The 18,033-nt window shown below is 42.3% G+C and overlaps 1 protein-coding gene across 1 annotated transcript; it reads left to right on the plus strand.

The window, feature by feature from the left end:
* Window positions 1-51: 51 nt before the first annotated feature.
* On the plus strand, window positions 52-17,028 carry COMMD5 (COMM domain containing 5). Its single transcript, XM_062006288.1, has 7 exons — window positions 52-231; window positions 2,939-3,099; window positions 4,296-4,324; window positions 8,085-8,135; window positions 12,065-12,160; window positions 13,993-14,068; window positions 16,513-17,028. The coding sequence occupies exons 1-7, from the start codon at window positions 72-74 to the stop codon at window positions 16,612-16,614; spliced, it is 675 nt and encodes a 224-aa protein (XP_061862272.1). The 5' UTR covers window positions 52-71; the 3' UTR covers window positions 16,615-17,028.
* Window positions 17,029-18,033: the final 1,005 nt, after the last annotated feature.

Raw genomic sequence — 18,033 nt, forward strand, 5'->3', positions numbered from 1 at the left:
CGGCCCCTCGCGCGGGCGCCACAGCGCCCCGTGCCGCGGCGGAGGCCGGCACAGCGCGGGGCCGCGCTGCCATGGCGGCGGTGGCGGCGGGAAAGGCCGCGGCGGCCTTCGGGCACGGCGACAGCGGCGGCGGCCGCGGCTTCCTGGGGCCGCGGGTGCCGGCCGAGGTGGAGGCCATGGCCCGGGCGGTGCAGGACGTGAGCAAGGAGACCTTCCGGCGGCTGCTCAAAGGTAAGGGCCCGAGAGTGGCCTGTCTGCGGCCGCGGCTCGCCCTGCCCCGCCGCTCCCCGGTGCAGGCGCGGGAGAGAGTGCCCCGCCGCCGAGGGACGAGGGGAGTTCCCAGGCAGGCGCCCGTGGCTCCTCTGGGAACGACGGAGGGTCCGCTGGCTGCAGCGCTTGAGCTGGGCTGCAGCTCTCCGGGGACGCTTCCCATCGCTTCTGCCCGCCAGAAGCCAAAGCCGCAGGTAAATACAACAGTGGGGTTTCTTCGTTCTACTCGAAAGTTCTACAAAATCCATCCAGGAGAATAAAGTACGGACTTTGGCATCTGGTCCCAGAGCCAGCGGTCGCGCTACTGTCAGACCGTATAGGGCATGTGGCCCCCGAGGGTACGTTCGTAAGGTGCGGGACAAAGCAGAGGAGTCCCAAAGCGCAGGTGTCTACTGAAGATTACAAACGCTCTGCCTGTTTCATTCTTGTCAGTGAGGTTGCTCCCTTAAGACAGGTGAGATTTTCTCAAGGCACCTTTGACTACCGGAATCAGTTACTTGGTCGAGTAAATTATTGTATGCAAAATAATAACAGAATAGTGGCAGGCAGTGCTGGGAAGCGCGACCGTCCCCTTAAACCTCATCTGGATTTAATTTCGGTGTAAATTATCGCCGACATTTAAGTGTGCAATAAATGCTTCCTTCTGTAGGGGGAGCAACCAGCCCTTCAAACCCATCTGTGGTCGGGCGGGTCACCGGCAGCACTGACTCGCCCTAACGCTCCCGTGCCCCGCAGCGGATGGAGACAGCCCCAGAGTATGCGGGTTTGTCTTCTAACTCCAGCTGGTCTCTGATTAACAGCTTGCAGGACAGCGGTTTTTCCTTTGAAGGTTTAGTAGTCTTTGAAGACATGATGGGTTTCAGCAGAGCATATGTAAATGGCTCAGGCCCTTGCATCAGTTTAGTTTTTTGAGGCTTTTGCCGTGATGCCATTGCTAAATAATATCACAAATGAGATGCTGCTTCATATGCCTGCTCTGTCCACAGGGTAAAAACCGCATTTACCATTCTCTCAGGTTAATCCAGGCTCTTGCAGGCTGTTCTAAACTGCCAATGTAAGTTTCAGCCCACAGGCATCTTCTGCTGGGAGCAAATGACCCAACAGTGAGATTTTCTTGGGATGCTTTGGAGTTATTCTGTTTTCTTCTCCTTCAGGTTGTCTGTTGGAAACGTTGCCACAGGTGATATTTATGAGTTCACTGAGCTATATTAAGTAAAATATCTCATGTTCTAGTGTAATGCAAGTAGGTTATAAAAGAAGACATGGATTTTTAACCAGTTATTAGAGTTGGTCAACAGAAAAAAGACCAATATTGTGATTAAAGCTGTTGAGTTAAAAACTATAAGCAACCTGTTGTTGTTTGATGAGACAGGTCAAAGTTGTATTTAAGAAGGTAAGCAGACAGCAAGCAGTTTCCAGCTCTGCACACGATCTGGTCTCAAACAGGCCTCACTTTTGATCTGTGTTTGGCCTTTCCAGTAGACTCTTGTCAAAGTCATCTTTGTTGGCATAGAGCAGAGCCTTTTTCAGACAGCATGGAGAGCTTGGTACCAGCACCTTGCACATCCCAGCTACTTTCTGCAGAAGCTGCCGTGCAGATAGTGCCAAGGTCAGCCAGCCATGTGAATGACCTAAGCCTTGCCACTACATTTGCAAAAATGTGAAAAGCAGAGACCGTTCATCCAGAATTAGAAGATAGCATCCAGTGGAAGTCGCTTAGGGCCAAAGGGAAGGGTGGCAGTTTGATTAAAACATCTTTTTAAAAAATACATTACTACTAAGGTCATCTCTTAGTGTTGGTTTTCAGTAACACTTGGTGGATATTTCACACTTTTCATTTTTATTCACAGCATTAATATGGCTCATTATAAATGACTGATCTGCTGCCCTGATCCTGCAATGGGATTGTGTCAGTAACCTTTTTGTAATCCACCCTGGGGCTTCCTGTAGGCAGACATCCAATCCATCAGGGTGTGGGACAGAGGCTGAGTGGACAACAGAAACTGATCTAAGCCTGTGCATCTATGGAAAAAGGACTAACTGAGCAGTGAAGAGTGAGATAAACCCACACCAGTGTATAATATTGCCAGATGGGTTGACAGTAATTTCCTTTAAAGTTTGCAGCAGTTGTGCTAACTACCAGGCTTGAGGGTTTAGTTTTTCACCCTTTCTCACACAACCTTTAGTCTCTGACGACGTTGCAAGATAAATTAGTTATGTAAAATGGTGGAGAACTGCATTGAATTGTCGACTCTCTCGATTCTCTCATTCTTTGTATCAGAAGTGTAATAAAGCTGCAAGCAGACTGCTGACAAGAACAAGTTTGTTAACGGAAGTTCAAGTTGGATTTGTATCTGTGTGCCTAAAATTTTTGTATATTTTTTGTATTATCCCCCTGGAACAAATTTCAACAGTGAGAGAGTCTCCAGTTATACAGTGTATAAGCTTAATCCATTTTTACCAATTCTCTTGGTAAAGTGTTGTGAGCCTGACCTGTGGTGGCGATGAGCACATGGATTTGGAGACCTAAACTGGTAGTTTCGCGTTCAGGAGAATTGTCAGTACATTAAGCCAAGTAAAATCGTAGACATTCATGTTAATGTTAATGGTCATGGTCTCCAGGTCTTCCTCTTTTTAAAGGAATCTTGCTTTGTTTTCTTATCCACAGTAACTGTTAATGCATTAGAAGGAAAAGACTGCAAGGAATCTGTCAAGCTGATTGCAGAAAGCACTAATCTCTCAGAAGAGCAACTTGCTTTCCTCATCTCTGGCATGTATACCCTTCTCCGAGAAGCGCTGAGACTGCCCGTATCAACTTTCAAACAAGAAGTAAGTTCTGGGAGTACTTGGGAGTCCTGATAAGTTAAGAGCTGCATCAGATACGAGTTCCCACCTAAACCCTCTTTGCCAGGGTGGGGAGCTGCACATAGAAATGTTACTCCAAGTTGAAGTGTTTGAAAGAAACTGTTAAAAATATAGAACTTACTATTTTACTTGTTGGATAGGTTTACAGTGAGCTTTCTGAAAGAGTTTTTAAGCTTTGGGGAAGAAATTCCTGTATCTTTCCTGTCTTCAGCATCTTGTTTACTGTGCCTGTCTGTATTTGCTCTTAAACTCCCAGAAGAAACCGTTGAGAAGTGTTATTTCCTTGGCATCACGCCTCTCTTACCCCAGCTGTGTGTTCACATATACCACTCATTTTGTCCACACAATTTCTCCTATTTGTTTCCCTGTCTTTCTTCATACTTCTGCCAGAGAGGAAGGAAGGTCTTGTAGCCAGAACATAAAGTTGAAATCGGGAGAAAGTGCTATTTCTGCTGGTGCTATGGATGTTCTGTGTGACTTATGTATACATCTGCTGTGTTCCTGACCCCTGGCCTTTCCTCATGGCTATTTTCTTTCATTTTACATGTTCCTTTACATTTTTTCTTTTCTCATTTTGTTTTTATGACCTGACCTAGGTGAACCTGCTTCTGCAGGGGAGTTGGACTAGGTGATCTCTAAAGGTCCCTTCCAACCCCTACCATTCTATGATTCTATGTGAGTGAAACACCAGCACATCTCTTTTATAACATACTGTTCTCATATTTACCCAAGCATGCTGGGAAAGCTCATCTATTGCAGGAAACACAGTGCAAGCATGCTTTTAGTATTCAGAGCTTATCTTTTGTCATTTCATTTCTGATCTCATAGTTTAAACAAGTTGCTGCAAAACATATGTGAGAATAAGGGCACATAATTACTCTAAAAGAAGAATATATTACAGATAACTATGTAAGAGTGTGATGCTTTGAAAAATAAAGGCTTCCAAGAGATTTAAGTCTTTAAAATGAGTTTCTCACAACTTGATTGAGCACTTCTGGAAATTCATCTCAGTGTGTAACCTGTCATTTCAAAACTACTGCTGCTTGAGGCTAAAACTTTTGGGGAGAGATACCAAGCAAGTAACCACTATTAATTCATTAGGTAAGAAATGATCTTTCAAGGCTACATCAAGTAAAATTTCACTGTCCTTGTCTTTCTAGGCTTTTAAGGAAGACCTGAAGGAGCTCAGGTATGCCTGATTTTTTAATCTGTCTGGTTTTTCGTAACTTTTATGTAAGTGCTTCCCCAGATTGTCTATTTCACACCACAAAGTTGGTATAAAAATCACCTGTAAGTAAAACATAATACATCTGTTGCCAAATGTGACATGAAGGAAAAACCCAGGTGTTGTATAAGGCTCAATGTAGCACGGAGCATGAGCAGGAAACTTCACATGCTGGGGAGACTCGTCTAATTTAGTCCATAATGTAGGTTATGCAAGGGTGAGTGACCTCCTCTGTGCCACCCCCACCTTGCCCTGCAATGTTTTTTAACGTGTTTGGGAAGACACTTGCAACATTTTGGAAACTAAGGAATTGCCCTACTTTTTTTCTCTTCTTTGAAAGGCCAATGACATAATGCTCAGGAAATCCTGCCACCTTCTTTGGTGACCATCTCTCCTGCCCATTAGCCAAGAAGGCATCACATTTGTTACAGATTTTGTCAAAATGTCCATCAGTCTGTTCAGAGTGTCTCTGAACAGAAGTTCAAATCCTAAAAGCTAGACATCAGATGCTAATAATCTTTATAGGTTCTCCCTTATTTCCATATTCAGTAGCAATGAGAGTAAATTCAGTTGATTCTGTGGAGAAGTCTCTACACCAAGGCTTAATTATTTTAAAATGCTGATTTCCCATAATTCTTAGCATCATGATTGCTACCTAGGAGAAACAGTTCTGTTTCTAATTCTGTCTTTTTTCATCCTTATTTGCCCTCTAACCTGCATGTTGGCTTTCTCCTCAGACTCTGTTCTGCAGCATCATAGACATCATTTACTTTATGAGCAACTTCAGGCAAATTAAAGCTGCAGGATTAGACTTGTAGTTGGTGAAAGGTATAATTGGGGCCATGATGAAAGGTGCCTTGCTAGATGATACAATTTTGTGTGCAGCTCAGTGCTGGAGTTTGGCTTGTCTTCTGTCTTGTGAGCTAAAATGCAAGCTGCTTCCTCAGCGACCTCATGGAGCTCACACCCAGGTTCAAGTAGGTCAGTCAGAAACAGATGAATTGCTTTTGACCCAGTGGGAGTTGGTGTTTTTTGAGGTGCTCACGGAATGTGTTCAGTGTGATTAGGGAATAACGAAGAGCACCAAAAACTCCATGCCACGTTCTCTGGGAGTAGCTGAATATTTTTCTGTCAAGCAGTGGAGAAAGTTGGTGTACAGAAGTGCCTGAAGTCGTTGGCTGGACTGTCTGTGTGCACTGTCTGTATCCAGAGAAACACAGTCTCCCAGGCCCCTGTCCTTGTTGTTTGACCACACTGTAATGCCTTATACTTTGGTAGTGTTTTGGTGGGATTTTGAATCACTTTATCGTTTATTCATGGAACTACGAAGATATTTGTTTTATGTGCTGCTCATTGCTACACTGCTCCCGTGATTCTCACATTACTGGGACTCTCCCTAAGTTCCATCTCTGGAAGTCTTATTTGCTGTGAGTAACTCTCTTCTGCCTATGGCTAAACTTTAGAAGGATAAGTAGGTTCTGCTCTCAAGCTATGATACATAGTAAATTTGCTAGTACCTTTAGCATCTTTGATTCCTGTGGGAACTGTTATTTCCTATGTTTTCTAATGCCCTTGGGTTTGGAGATGCAGCACCTGCTCAGTTGTAAGGCACCTACTAATTACATTGAGACACATACCCTTCTGCAGTGATTGCTGTGGGTAATCCTGTGACCATGTGCATGAAGAACACATGTAACTGGATAAACAGCCATGCCTTGTCATTACTGGCACTTGGTGTTTGGGCAGGTATTTTGCATTTTAAGGCAGAAAAACGTTTTATTTCCTTTTTTTGGGGTGGTCATGTCTTCTTTTAAAAGGTTTGTGTTCAGAGCCAGGTTACCTTTTTTCACCTCTTCTGCATTCTGCTTTCTTCAGTGAAGCTGAAGATCAGACTAATTGCAGCCATATAAAGCCTTGTAATTCTCAATTTCCTGGTGATGCATCTGGTCTTGGCTTCTAGTTTGGTAGAGAGAGGCTGGGAGACATGCCCACTTCTGATTAATTAGATCAGTGCTACTGGTTTCACAGGGTTACTGTTCTGCATCTTCTATTTCTTGGCCTCACTGACTGAGCCAGTGAGAATTCATTCCTTGTAAACTCTATGGACTATTTCTTTTTCCCTCCTCTCTCTGGTTGTTAAATAACTGTCTGTCTCAGACCAGCAACATGGGACTGAGATATCCCGGCACACTCGTCCTTGCTTTTTGAGTCCCTTCCTCAGAATGTTCTTTTGAAAACTGATGGTCCTCTAGCTCAGGCCTGAGCTCTGCCATGTTGTGTGTGTGACTGGCTTCATGTAAGCTGCTTGAGCCAGGAACAGAATTTTCAGCAAAATCGTTAACCGCACAGCAAAAATAACGCAAGCTCCAAGGTAGCATTAATGCTTCTGGTTTAGTAACACTCACTCCTATGGTCAAGCAAGTATTGTCGTAAGTGTTCTAATAGTCATATTGCAACGCCCTGTCTTCAGCTATTCCACTACATATAGAAGATATTCAGTCATCACCAGGAGGGGTTAAGTGTAAGTAACGTTTGCAGAAATAGAGTTGTCTCTTCTGAAAGAAAGACAGACAGATGCAACCAAAAAAGCACCATCTAGTCCCTCCTCCTCCTCACTTCCCAGTTTGCCTCAGATACCTCCTTTGTGACTGTGAATTCATTTTTATCCAATCACCATTTTAAAATGTGGTTTAATCCTACTTCTTCCATTAAGAATTCAAGCTCTAATAACTGCTGTTTCATCTTCCTACTGCGTGAGCTGATGAGCTGGTTTTCCTCCCATCGTTAGATACTGTAAGCCCTTTAGGACAGGTAACTTCCTTGTTGGCTTTGATTTTTCTTTGATATAGTGCTGTGGATCTGAAGCCACTGGTGAGTAATGTCTCTGGGCACAGATTCATGTTGAGTGCTGGATTTAACCTTGGCGGCAGCAAGTAGTTACTTCTCCCTGCCTGTCTGTAAGAGGTTACTGTCCCTGTGGCAAAGGCAGCTGAATGGATAGGTTTTGCTCTGCAGCCTTTGCAATTTACAGCCTGATACACTGAACTGAAAAGCAAAAGCAGCCCGTTTGTAAGTCAACAACAATGTTGGAGGAATGGTAAAGTAGTGGAGAGGCACAGGGTGGTTGGAATATGTGTTACTCTATTTGACCAGTTCTCCTGGTCCCCATCAAATTTGTACTTGTCTTTTCCACAATAGATATGCTCCTCTCATAAGTAATCATAGCTCCAAGGGGCTCTGGTTTTACTTTTGAGGGTGCAATCCATTTTGTTTTCTTTCCATTACACTACACAGAGTCATAGAATCATCGAGTCATATTTCAGGCGAAAGTGAACCGAAATACAGGTTTCGGATTTTTGAAAGTGCACATTGCTGGCCTGCCTTCTGCCCCTGTCAGAGCCATCAGTAAAACTTTTCTTGACTTGACTGAGGAAGGTTAAGCAAATACTGTGTCCCTTTAAAACTCACAGTTGCTATACCAGGTAGGAGAGGAAGATGTAACACAGTTTTCATGGTTCTCAGTATAAAAACACAGGCTGTCCTTTTGGGAGCCCAGGCTGAATCAGTTCTGAAGTGTAAGAGCTTATGGAAATTTTAGGCATTCGGAGATGGACAATGTTGACATCTTTTTTGTGTTCTGCAAAAGATTATTTTTTTTCTAGATAAGGCCATGTATTTCTGGCAACCAAAAACTTGACTATTTTGTCTTGCTCTTCTCTTTAAGGATACCAGAAGATTTCATTGCGGACTTTTCCAGTGTAGTCTTTGGCAACAGGTAGGTATCTTTGTGTGCCATCCATTGTGCAACAGGCAGGGTTGCAGAGAGTTCTGCTCACAAAAATCCCAGGCCTACTGAAGGAACAGCACCATTCTCTGAACTAAGGAGAACAAGATTTGTCCCATTATTGTGATTCATCGTAACATGATGTCCATCATGCATGGCTGTATATGCAGTAAAGAGCTGTCCTGGCAATCCCCAATTTTACTGTCATCCTCACCCATCAGTTTTTACAACATCCTATGGACTCTGTAAGGTGCATCAATACCTACAGATGAAAAATGCATTGCAGAATTAAGCATTTTTATCATCATTGTCATTGCAAATTAGAGCAGAATTAGAAGACTTGCCTTGTTGAGAGGCAAAGCTACGTGTGCCTTGGTTCATAGCAGGTTTCTCAGCATTTAATCAAGTGCTAATTTAGAGATAAATTGGGAATTCACACTGGGTGACTTGATGGCAGATATGAGATACCAAGTGCTCTGCTAGCTGTAATTTATTTTCTAAGCAGTGTACCTCAGTAGGCCCAGAGGAAGCACTAGATCAAGGACTTTTAGAAGAGCCTATCTCTTTTGTCCATTCTAGGGATTCCTTTTGTCTGTATAGTTCTCCGCTCAACCATGTTTTGCTTAATCTAAATCTAGAAATTGCTTGAACTTTTTGTTTATGCAAACCTTTTCTCCTTGAAACTTGAGGTCACCCAGCACATAGCATCACTAACTCAGTACTGCCTTGTGGAGCCATACTCTGCATGGAATCCTGATAATCCCAGCTGTGGTATTTCAGTTACCCTCGCAGGGCTCTCGTTCTGCTACCAGAGTTTAAAATATTTTTCATTTCCTCGGTTAAGATCTTGTCTTAAAGCTAGAAGCTCCTAGAGTAAAAATAAATTCAGCTTTCTCATCTTTTCTTTGCTCTTCTGTTTGAATTATAGGTGTTAAGAATGCAAAATTCATGGTTGCAAAGTGGAAATATTGTTTGCAGTGGAGAAAGAAGATAAATTTAGGTGTCATTTGAAGCATGCATGATTGTCTGTTTTCCACTGTGAAATCACGATGCTGGAAAATTTAGCTTTTTCTCATTTTGAAAGCTGTGATTATCTTGTGTAATCTTGCTCTGTGTTTTGAGACTGAAGAAGAGCACCTCACATTTGATTTCTAGACAGATCTGCTTTCATAATCGTAAATGTAACACTGAATCATACATACGCTTATTGAGTTGTAAATATCTGTGATTGTGATGGTAAGAGACATATTAGCATCTGATCAGAAATTCAGTATGAGCTACATAACCCAGAAAAATCCATTTTTAATACTTTTCCTGGCATCTTATTCTATTTTTGCAATTTTGTTCACTAAACAACGGCTCTGAAGCACTGGAAATCTGACACTTGTATTTCTCTGTCTCCACCGTTCCATCAAGCTGTGTAGACTGAAAGGAAAACTCGCCACATTGACACTATCAAATGACTGCATGAAATTAAAACTTTGGGTTTTAAGGGAAGGGATAATCCCAACTTCCCCCTCTCTCAATGTGGTGCTTTTTTAATTTCATTTATATTTTTATAAGTAGTGTGGCTTTAGTTCCTCCCAGGAGGGTGCATTCTGTTCTCTGTGCCCTTTGTCAGCATTTCACACATACCAACTTACTCTTTCTCTCCATTCAGTGGCCTGCTTGGCATGTCTTGTTATGTGCATAGGGAACTATCCAGAATTTGCCGTCAGTTTTGATATTGTTAGGTCAGCTGCTGCTCCAAATTCTATTATCTCTTCTGTCGCATCCTTTGGCAGACGATGTTCTTGTCACCAGGTATTATCCTTTCCATATACAATTTGGAAGGTCTCTGGCTGATCCATGCTGCTTCCCTTGTTCTAACTTCTGCTTTCTGCACTGTGGGCTGACAGTGGATTGCAGCTGTTGGCACATGGTGTTTACAAAATGTAATTGTAGCCTACAAGTTTTGGATATAAAACCCACTGAGTGTTTTCTGTTCCATTTTGCGATCCCTCTTAGAAATCAATGGCTTGATTAATGGCCTGTATAATTTCTGAATGGATGTTGGCCACTATGCTCATTCTGTCATCCCTACAGGATTCTTGCAGTTCCAACTGCAATCTTGTCCAAGCTGGCAAGGTGCTGACAGAAGCTTAAACTAAGCTATAAGACCAATGACTCTTTCCAAGGGAATGAGCCTGAAGTGGAGTGCTGACCAGAACTGAAGCTTTGTGGTTTGGCCACAGAAATGCCATAGCTTAACAATAGTCAGAAGCTTCACCACTATTTGGGCATTGCTGACCTTTCCTACCACCACTAACTTGAACAGCTTCCTATTTACTCTTTCTTTCCTCGGAATGCTGGTGCTGCACTGAATGGGCCATCTCCCATTTCTAGGAGTTAGTGTGTCTTAGGGAAACAGCAGCAGGGTGGCTGTGTTCAGGCATTCCCCAAATCAAGCAATACTGTGGCAGCAGCTCACCACTGAGGGAATGGCCTGTTCTTATTGCTTAATCCTGCTAATGACCCTTCTAGACTCCAGCTCTTCATGGTTGCACCCAGCTGTGGCGACCTACTTCCCACCTAGTAGCTGACAGTAAGAAGCAGCTGATGGGTTTTTTTCTGCTGATACCTTTGCTGCTGTTAGGAATGTGTGTCACTTCTGACACCATCCAACCACACTCCCCCCCCAAAAAAGGATAAACCCTAATATTGCCTTTGCTAAATGCAAGACTATTGAAAGATAGCCTGTCAGTCCTGTGTACCTTATCAAATCATTAATCTTTTTGGGCAGTTTCTAAAGGCACTCAAGAATCTGAGTAGGGATGTTAGGCTATCATTCCTACAGTCCTTATTTGTTCAGAAAAGATTCCTTTCTGATGTAAAGTCTGTAATTAGATTATGTCTAGCACCATGGATCAAGGATGTAATGTTTCTTATCCTGCCCTTAGTGGGAGCACTGCAGTCACTTTGAAATGTACTGTAAATAACTCCCAGAGACACGGGATGCTTAGCAAATGAAAAAGGTAATCAACACCAAGTCCAGACTAGAATGGACCAGCCGAATGACCTCATTCTGAAGATATTTCTGCATGTATATCTAAAAATGGATGGTTGTTATGTCTTTGTATCAGATTCAGCATGTTTACTTACCCAGAGCTTAAGGTGCTGTTAAAATTTTAAAGCTTGTCAACCATCTGAAGTTTAATCACAGTCAACCGTATTTTGTCATAGAAATAAACGGAGGCTCGATCAGCCTGATTCTTCCTGCAATAGGAGCAATAAAGTCCTTGGCTTCTTATACATTAGACTAGACAAAAATCTCGAAGGTTGTGCTGGGGCAGGCAGTGAATTTAAGAGTTTGTCAGTTATGTTGGATTAGCAAGAACCACTGTGTGATTCTCATTTTTTTAAGTATGCTTCAAAGTCCACTCTAATATTACCTTTTAAAACACTGCTGCTCACCCATACTACATGCTTTCTGCCAAAGGAACATGGTGATCTTATTCCAACTTTTTTTGCTCATCTGTCTCGTTCCTGCTTGCTTTTTCCTGTTGGATCTGCATGAAGGTAAAGACATTTGCAGATCCATTTCTTTGCTTGCCGGTTGCATATAATTGCAATAGCAAATATGCCAGCTACCACAGTGACTCCTGCTAAACTTCATAGTGACATCAGTTTACTGGAATTACACAGTCACTTGGTCTCTTTTTTTAACATGGACCATAGTTACATAGGAAAAGCGGGTAATGTGAGCACAGCTGCCTTAAATACACAAAACCTTCAGTCATTCGGACCTCTCTAAATGAGGATAGATGTAGAGAGAATCAAGTTCTGGACAGGTTTGTTCTGACAAATCTTATTTTCTCTTCAGTTTGTTGTTTCTTTAAAGACTTTGCATTTCAGTCTCCCATTTCTGATTTACTCTGTAGGCATCCTGCTTCCGAAGGCACAGCTCTGATACAAAGAAGTAGACTGCCAAGTGTCCAGGACTTCAAGTGGAGAGTGGACGTAGCTATATCCACAAGGTATAAAAGAGAATCCTGCATGACTCTAGAAAGTATTTTGGCTAGAATTTTGTCTAGTATTTTGACTAGAAAGTCAAACTGACTTCTTGTGCTGCTTAAAAATGGTAATGGTGTGGAAAAGTATCTTGCTGTTAGGGATTGGCACATAGCACTAAATGGTAAGATATGGAGGGGATTTTCTGAACAATGTACAAATCCGTTTAGATGCAGGTTACTACTGTTAACAAGGACCTGCCAACAGGCTGCTGCCTTCATCTGCTACTGATGATAAGGTTTTGGCTCCTTATTTGTTTTGACCTCTAAAACCTCTGTGCTAGAAATATTTCACTCAGTTTGAGTCACACTTTCAATATTTTAAAACTTAATGGAGTTGATACAACTCCACAAGTCCTGAGATGGAATAGATTAGACAGATTGAGCCTCACACAGCCAGCCAAGCTCTCAGTTTTACTGCAACAGGGGAGGGAAATAATCTATTCAGCTTCTCAAGTGGACTATCATTTTTATGTTGTACATGTTAAATAAAGTTACTTTCCATCGCCTCTACAGCCTGCTGTAGATTCTACAAAGAGAGGCTTCAGAACAGCACCTGTACATGGCCATAGTTAGGCACTTAGTCATTGCTCTGCGTCCTAGCTTCTGTCACAAAACAGGAGTAAAGGCCTTTGTATTCATCCTATCTGTGCTCGAAGTGAATATGTTCTTGCCATCTGCCATAGCAGCTGGGGGGTGGATCTTTGACTAAAACTGGAAGGAAACAGAGACCTCTTTTGTGTGCATTTAGGTGGACTAGTGTGAAACAAATTGGAAGATGATGCAGTTTGTCAGTAGCATAAATTGTTTACATGGGTGACATCGTGTTGCATTCATGAATACCTGCATCTGAGGGAGAGTGCAGGCTCTGTGCTGCCGTAGTTGAGGCACCTGTGGGTAATCAGGGACAGTCTTCCTGAAATCAACAGAAAAGGCCCTTAAGTGAAAATTGTAATGTCCACAAGCTACTAGTTCAGGTGACTCTCAGATGAGTGGTGCTGTAAGTACAGTATCAGTATGTAAGTACAGGTATGAGTATGCAGAAAAAAACCCATTACCTGTGATAGAGCAAAATGTGAGGTGGACATCCTCAAGCACAATGATTGCAGCCTGCAGGCAAATCTTGAGTTGTTTTCCAAACACCACAGCAGCTATAGTGTCCTTTTCTGTTTTTCTTCCCTTATTTTCCTTTCCAGTCAATCTCCCCCCTGGGATTTCTTGTTTATCACCCAGCAGCAGCCTGTGTGAAAAGGGGTGGCTTCTGGCTGTAATGCTTGTCAGCACCTGAGTGGGCTCTGGCAGCAGTGGCTGATGGAAGCTGCACAGGAATGACTCATTTCCCCTCTTTGGGTCATCAAATAAAATAACAACCCACCAATTTAGGATGAAGACTGCAAGGGCTTGATTCCCTAAATGAGATGGCAGTTGAAAGTACGAAGGGAGGGAAAGGATTACTGTAACATGGTGAACTGCACAAGAGAACTGTGCATTATTGCTAGCGGTACTTGGTCAGCTCTTATCCCCATTATAATGGCACTAAGCTGATGATGCAAAATGAAAATGCTCCTAAACTTGCAGTTACTAAACTATTACAAAAATTTGTAGTCTCAATGCTGAGGTAAGTTGGTCAGGACTCCTGTGTTCATGAGTTTCCAGACAGCCGGGTACAGGACTCAATGACTGAAATTACTCATGTGTTTAAAGCCTACATGAATATCTTAAATTGCTCATGCACAGTGCTGTGCTCATCACACTGCTGCTGTCCATTTCTGTAATACTAATAATGTAAATAATTTCAGTTCACTGGCCCGTGCACTTCAACCATCCATTCTAATGATGATGAAGCTTTCAGATGGGACCGCTCATCGCTTTGAAGTAAGTCTGATTGCTATAATAAATACAAAAGGATCCACTTCAAGTTCTTTTTAGAAAGCTGAATTACTATTTAAAATATTAAAGCTTTTTTAACCAATGTGTTATTATTGGTTGGTTTGCTTTGGCATCCTTTGTGTTTGGTGCAGCTGCATACAACATATAATGAAATGCCAACCGAAATCATTTCATACCTTGGTTCCTCCATACATTTTGCTGAAACTTCATTTGTTAGAAGAGTACTAGTTACTGAAAAGCACTGTTGCATAATATCTGGTTTGATTAAAAACTGTGGGTTATCAACAGTAACGTTCAGACCTGATGGTGACTCCTGAGGGCAGAAAAATTACTGGGGTAGTTTATAACATGTATAAAATACCTCCTGCGTTTGGTAGAGAATGGTAGCTTTCTCTTCTCTGGCAGAGGTAGCTTTGTTCTTTTTCTTTAGAAAGAAAAAAAACCTCTAGAAAGAAAGTAAAAAAACCTCTTTGCTTTTTACCTCAGAATTAGTCAGTGGTGTTATTTATGACTCTACATAAAGGCTTGCCAGAAGATGGCATAAACTCTTCCATATTTTTAACCTTTGAAAAGGAATGCTGTTTGTTCTATGAATAGCACAGTGGTATGTACAGGAATTCAGTGCACAGCAGGCATTGTTACATTTGAACTCTGTAAAGATTTTGGCTTCAGTTCATGTGTTAGTAGTAGTCTGGAGGAGGCATCAAAGCACCATGAGTTGAAAGAGGTGGAATGGTTTTACTGTTACAATGCTTCGTGAGAAAGGAGCTATGGAGGAAGGCACAAATTCTGTGCTATGTTGCAAAGTGTTGAGGGTGTCATTTCCCAGGAGATCAAGTTCAGCCCTCTGTGGACAGTCCAGTTCAGAGCATCCCATACACTCTGAAGTCTTCCATGGAACATTAGTGATGCCACAGACTTCAGGTTAGTTCTTTACAACAGAGTAAGTGTCACTTGTGAGAAAAACAACTAGTCTAGATTCTTTACTGTTTTAGATATGGGGTTTTTGGTGTAAGTCTGTGGAAGACCCTTTGCTATTCTGTAGTGGAGATGTGTTGGTGAACCTGTCCAGTACATGCAGTAGGGCAGACTTCTGCTAGCAAACAGTGTGCTTCTCCTACAATCAAATCTTTGCTGCTGTTTAGATCTGAAAGCTAAAGATCTGTCTGTAAACACAATTTGCGTATCAGATGACTAAAATGCTCTTTGGGATAAGCCAATGTTTTGGTGTAAGGTACCACATGCAAGCAAATGTAGTCCCTCAGCTCTTCAGTTTCATTTGGACACATTCCAAAAGTCCTTCAAACCACTAGGGTTTATATAAGAAGGCAAGTCCAGAAGGTAATTCTGTTAGGAACAGTATTAAAATGTGTATGCCACAAGGAGAAGTCACACTTTTTTGGTCTCTTGGATTTGGTTTGGATTTTTTAATCACAGTGTATCTTCTGACAATGAAGACTTTTGCAAAAGCAATGGGAATTGCAGTATTTTGGATCCTCTGGTGTATATGTCAAAAGTGAAAAGGACACGATTCCTTTTTATGCATTTCTGATGCATATGGAAAATGCAAATCAGATGCTGGATTCCTCTCACATAATTGATATCTGCTACAGTAGGCAGAAGGATGACAAGGGACTCTGTGGAAAGAACTGCGTGTGTCAGTGTAGTCAATGCAGTAAATGAAGCAGCTCTGCAGAGCAGCCTGGGACGAGCTGTGCTGCTCCCAGGACCTGGGTGAGGATGTGCGTGTGCGTGCTGCGCTGAGGTGCTGTAGCCTGCATCACCCGCTCTGGGCCTCTGCTCAGATGTGGTTCTCTGCCTTGACAGATAATAGATCTCCATCTATTTGTCTCTCGGGCTTCAAATGGTAAAGGAAAATCCATTAGTAGCCTGCACAACTGAAAGTATTTTGTATATTTAATCAAAATCTTTTGCCTTCCGTATATAGTCACGAGCCCAGTCCTCTTTGCTCTTGAGGCTGCTGCCAAGTCCCTTGCTTGGAGGCTCAATTCCTTTCTCCTTCAAGTCTGAACAAGCAGAATATCTGGAGTTTGATGCTTGGGAACTTTGTAGGTTCCATGACCTTCCATGTGTCTTTATCTTTCCTTCCAATGCATACCTCTCTTACTTCATGACAGCAGCCATCAGTTTAACTTCTGGAGTACTTCTTTTCTCACATCAGGCAGTATAGAAAACGTACTCTGTAGCTGTTATTTCTGGATTTTCCCACTCCTTCACCCAGATGATTTAGTTGAATTAACTGAATTGTATTAACATCAAATCCTTTATATTAAGTGTAAAAGAAAAATGAAAAAGACATTTTAAGAGAGATTGGGCTGACACTGTGGAATGTCCTCTATCCATAGGCATGCCCTGGACAAAGCTCCTAACACTTCTCCTGTTTTCTAACGTGAATATTTCTGTTTCAGGTGCCAGTTGCAAAGTTTCAAGAACTGAGATACAATGTTGCCCTTATCCTGAAGGAAATGAATGACTTGGAGAAAAGGAGCGTACTGAAGATCCAGGACTGAACACTTTTGAACTGGGAGTTTACAGACCAGCTCTGAAAACCTCAGCACATCTTCTGAAGGGCAGAGCAGGGGATCATCCCTACTTTGCCTGGCTAAACTGCAACGTAGCGTACAATGTCTGCTGTAAATATTTGTTTTGATTCAAGTGTTAAAAGCACAAGCTCTTTCCATAAGACTTGGGAAAACCAAAAAAATAGATCTATGAGAAAGCATAATGCTGTTTGTGAGCACTTTTGCATGATTCATCAAAACATTTTTTAAATAACTGTCTTAATGGATGTAAGAATCATTTCTTTCTGATTATGATTCATCACTCTAATTATTTCTGAAAGCTTGCTACCGGAAGCTCCATCGATGCGCATCATACGAAAGCTCTGCACTGTCTCAAATAACAAATAAAATTTAAAAACCACACTGAGCTCTAGGATGACAAAAATGAACTTGAGTTTTACATAAGGAAAATTGCTGTCTGGCTTCTCACCAAGTGACTGAGGTGCAGCTACAGATATTTAAAGGGCAATTTTGAAGGAAACTGGAAGTCTCTGGATCAAGAAAGAAGTTTTGACTGAGCTTCCAGAACTAATTCTCTGGAATTCAGAAGTGGAAAGGTGCAATCTAATTCTTTATCTGGTTGATCAGAATGAGCTAAGTAGCAGTGATCTCTTAGATTTCTACCTGGAAACATTTACCTCTTGTTTCATGTATCTACTGTGTGTTCAGTGTGAATGGAATCATCTGACTTGTTACTGGTCAGAAGCCTCTGGCGCTGCAGTGACCACCACCAGCAGGAGGCAACAATCTTGTAGGCTACTACAGCTATAGACTTACTACTAGTGCAGATCCGCCCACAGGATGAAGAGGCTGTCTCCAGCCTCTGGGATGGAAGTCACAAGTATGAGGATATCCAAGCCTCCAGGGTAAGAGAACGGTTATACCTAGGCTGAAGTTCCCTGATTTGGTCAGGCAGCTGAGTGTTTGATCATTGTAGGTCCTTTCCAAATGAAATGTTCTGTTCTATCCTAAGTTACTCCTTTGCCCCATGAGTAAACCTTGGAAGAAATCCCTTAACTTGAAGCATATGTTTTAAGTCTCATTTAAACAGTGAGGCCACAAGTATGCCCCTAAGAGTTTTGCCAAGAAGGGCTGCATTCCTTAATCCCCTAAACAAGTTTTCTCCCCACAACAAAGATACGGAAGCTATGAGCAGTGGCCGAAAACCAGCACAGACCACGGGCCTTAGGACTGTGGGATTTATCTGGCTGACAAAGGTAGGTTAGAAAGCATATACCCTGACCCTTGGTAAGCATTGGCTTATTCTAGCTGCTGTCAAGGTTTCTACTGGTAGCGCCACCCATATTGTCTCTTTCATTTTTTGTGATTGTGGGACTTGCCTTATCATCCTCACTCCCTGCAGAACCT

This window comes from Colius striatus, chromosome 13 (assembly GCF_028858725.1).
Source record: "Colius striatus isolate bColStr4 chromosome 13, bColStr4.1.hap1, whole genome shotgun sequence".
Taxonomy (NCBI): Eukaryota; Metazoa; Chordata; class Aves; order Coliiformes; family Coliidae; genus Colius; species Colius striatus.